General features: G+C 38.5%; 1 protein-coding gene across 1 annotated transcript; it reads left to right on the top strand.

Annotated features, from left to right (window-relative positions):
• The first annotated feature begins 2,698 nt into the window (after positions 1-2,698).
• Positions 2,699-3,550, top strand: LOC145064525 (2S seed storage protein-like). The gene has a single exon (XM_079011960.1). The coding sequence runs from the start codon at positions 2,699-2,701 to the stop codon at positions 3,548-3,550; it is 852 nt and encodes a 283-aa protein (XP_078868086.1).
• The last annotated feature ends 228 nt before the right edge of the window (positions 3,551-3,778 follow it).

Raw genomic sequence — 3,778 nt, 5'->3', positions numbered from 1 at the left:
ATATTAGGGTTTGTGTGGCCAAATGAAGTTAGATTAAGGAAATATAAATGGGAAGAGAAAGGCATCGCACGGGGAATGAAATTTTGGAAGGAGCTTCAGCCGGGGAACAAAAATGAGGAGGGAACTCAATCCAAAACCCCATAAAAAAATGCATTTGCGATTACCGTAGTCTTGGAAAACGGCATCAAAAAATACATTTATTAGTGCAATTTTTAAAAGTAGCATCAATTAGTGTTTTTTAAGAAAACAGCATCAAAAAATACATTTATTATTACTGCGGTTTTGAAAAACCGCATCAAAAAATACATTTATTAGTGCGATTTTGGAAAACAACATCAGAAAATGCATTTATTAGTGCGTTTAAAGTAAATAGCATCAAAAAATGCATTTGTTAATGCGGTTCCTTGATTTATGGGTAAATTACTCGGATGGTCCCTATGGTTTAAGGTAATCTGCGTGTTTGGTCCCTAACAATTTTTTTTTAACTCGGACCGTCCCTACTTTATATTTTTGTTGCACGTTTGGTCTTTATCCGTTCTAAAAAGACTGATTTACCCTTACTGATTTCTTTTACTCTTTTTTAAATTATTAGTTATTTAAAAAAGTATTAATTAAATAAAAACAAAATATTAATTAAATATGTGGGTCCACTTCCTCATCCCCTCCCATCAAACCCTACCCTCCACCTCCCTCGTTTTCCTATCCTTCTCAAACGAACACACAACCTGGTAAGGGATCTAGAGTTTTCACACATCAAATTCTCCTTCTTGTATGTCGGAATTTGTAGAAAGCACAACCATAGCAGTTGGCGATGGGAACTTGGGTTTCTACACCTCCGTTTTTTGTTCTTGTTCGTAGGAAAAAACTATGGCAACAGTGAAGAAGGGTTCTAGGGTTTCTGAAGATCAATGGGGTTTTTTTTTTTGGAGATCGAGGGATGTGAAAGCAGGGATGGTGCATGTCGACGGCGAAAACTAACCACTCTTTTTCACCCCCTCATCTCTTATCTCACTGATGGTACTTACATCACCACCTCCGTCAATCAATGTCATCAAACTAGCTTCATTTGCAGACATGATCTTCCGGTGAACATCAACTCCCTTTATTCATTTCGAACTCACTGAATTTCCCCTTCTCTCATATAGAACAAAAATCGATTCAGTTTATCACTAATATTGTCGGTCTTTAGACTGTATTTTTGGGTTTCAAACATTGATTTCTCATCATCGATCTTCTTCATTTTCACAAACTTCGATCTTTGTCTTCGAGACAACAATTAATTTCTATGATTCATCAGTGATTGGGATTCAAACATTTTGATTTATGTGGTTTCAAATGTAAAAGCTAGAACACCAGAATCGGCGTGAAGGGGTGAAGGCATCAGAGGGTGTTCTTGTGCTACCGATAAAAGGGGGGGGGGGGGGGGGGGGGGGGTGGGGTTCACCAGAATCTGGGTTTGTTCTAGGATTCATCATAATTTTGGGTTTGTTCTAGGATTCATCATAATTTTTAGGTTTTATTTTGGTTTTGGATTTGAGTTACAAGCTTGTTTTTATATGTAAAGCTAGTGTATTGAGTTTTGGGTAATTTATGTGGTATTGGATCTATGGTTGGGGATGATGACCGAAGCTGGTGCCCGTGGCCGGAGCTGGATTAAGCTGGGATATGTCATTTTTCCAGCAATATGTTAATAATTTAATTTAAATTATTTAATAATAACTAAAATAATATAAAAAGAATTAACAACATAAAAAAAAAGAATTAACAAAATAAAAATAGTCATTAAGGGCAAAATAGTCTTTTTAGGTTGGATATGGACCAAACACGCAACAAAAAGATGTAATATGGACCTTCCGAGTTAAAAAAAGTTGTTAAAGACCAAACGCGCAGATTACCCCAAACCACAGAGACCATCTGTGTAATTTACCCTTGATTTATTGATGCGAAAGTGTTTTAATGATTGCACCAAAAAAAAACCTCATCACACTAAAAAAATATGTTTTGTACTAGTGTAAGTAGAGGTAGCTAGATAAGAAGCATTTGACCATTAACTCTAAAAATCAAAACTAGAAAGAACATATTTTTTTCTATTTTTTTTCAAGAACATTTAAAAAATTAGTTATTTGTTTCTTTTAATTCACAATGTTTTATTTCTTAAGAATTCTAAAATATAAGTTTTTATCTTTTAGATAAAATAAAAAACCCAAGTTAATTTTTGGCTTAGTTTGATTTGTATCTAAACCCAATATATCAAATTTCGTTCAACCATTTTTATATTTATAGATCTTAATGATCTAAGACTACAAACGGGTGCAGACATGCTAAACCTAATATTATTACGCTAAACTAACCATGTTATGTTAGTTAACTCAAACCGTCAAACGAACTCATTAGCTTTGATTAGACTACTTCTCATAGTACCAATAAGAGAGAACGTGGCTAACTAAAAATTAATTATATATATGAAATATGAAATAAATTATATATTATTCCAAATCCATCTAACAGAATAGACACGTACCTAGTATAAAACCTTTCAAAAAAGCACTTCCACTTGTTACATTTGAGATGTGAAAACTCGTACGTGTTGCTCGACAGTATTCAACTTCGCCACCTATTACAACCAGCTCTCCACGTGTGCAGCCACATGTACCATAAATACCCACCACCACAACCATCGATTCACAACCATCCCACAATGGCAAAGCTCATAGCACTAGCACTTGCTTTCACAGCCCTTGTAGCCTTTGCTTCCGCCCACAGCACCATCATCACCACCACCATCGAGGAGGAAAGCACATTCTCGAAGCAGCAGTGCAGCCGACAGCTCCAGGGTCAAAGATTGAATCAGTGCCAGAGGTATCTCGCGCAGGGCCAGAGTTTGTATGAAGAAGACGACCGGAGTCAGAAACAGGGCGGCCTCCAGTTGTGCTGCCAAGAGCTCCAATTCGTCGACGAGCAGTGCCAGTGTGAGGCTGTGAAGGAAGCATTCCGGGAAGCCCAGAAGATGCAACAACAACAACAGGGACAACAAGGCGGAAGCTTCGGTTCCAAGCAGATCAGACAAATGATGCAGAAGGCTCAGAACCTTCCTAACCAATGCAAACTCCAAACTAGACAATGCCAAGTCGGAAAAATCTCAATCACCACCTTCACCACTATCACCGAGGACACCACCTACAGCCGCCGTGGCTCGCAACAGCAGTGTGAGCACATCCGAAGCCGACAATTCAACCAGTGCCAAAACTTCATCCAACGACAAATGGGTTCCTATGCAACCCTTCTGATGAGCGTCAGCAGGCAAGGTCAACAGCCACAAGGTCTCGAACAATGCTGCAATGAGCTTCAGAACGTGGAGGAAGAATGCCAGTGCGAGGCCATGCAGGAGGTGTACAGGCAAGCCCAGAGGCAGCAGCAACAAGGGAGCCAACAACGTAGCCGACGTGGTGGACAGCCTCAGACCCAAGACTTGCAGCAGATTGTTCAAAGTCTGCCCAACCAATGCAAACTAGAAGTGCAGCAATGCCGAATCCCATCTACCATGTTCTAAGGTGGAGATTAATTAATGATCCAGGAATAAATGTCATTCGCATCTCTAATCAGGTTTTACGGTTTTGAATTTTGAGATGGGAGTAGTTGCAAAAATAAGTAGGCTCATGGAGAGATGAGTATCTATAAATCTCATGTAATCGCTCTTTCATCTTTTTTATGAATAATATAATAAAATGATGGCTGCGTCTTTTATTCCATGAAGATAGAGGAACATTCATAACCAACT

The sequence above is a fragment of the Lactuca serriola genome, chromosome 7 (assembly GCF_051521515.1).
Source record: "Lactuca serriola cultivar US96UC23 chromosome 7, Lser_US96UC23_V15, whole genome shotgun sequence".
NCBI lineage: Eukaryota > Viridiplantae > Streptophyta > Magnoliopsida > Asterales > Asteraceae > Lactuca > Lactuca serriola.
Note: the sequence above shows the minus strand (reverse complement) of the source record. Positions and strands in the feature narration are given on the sequence as shown.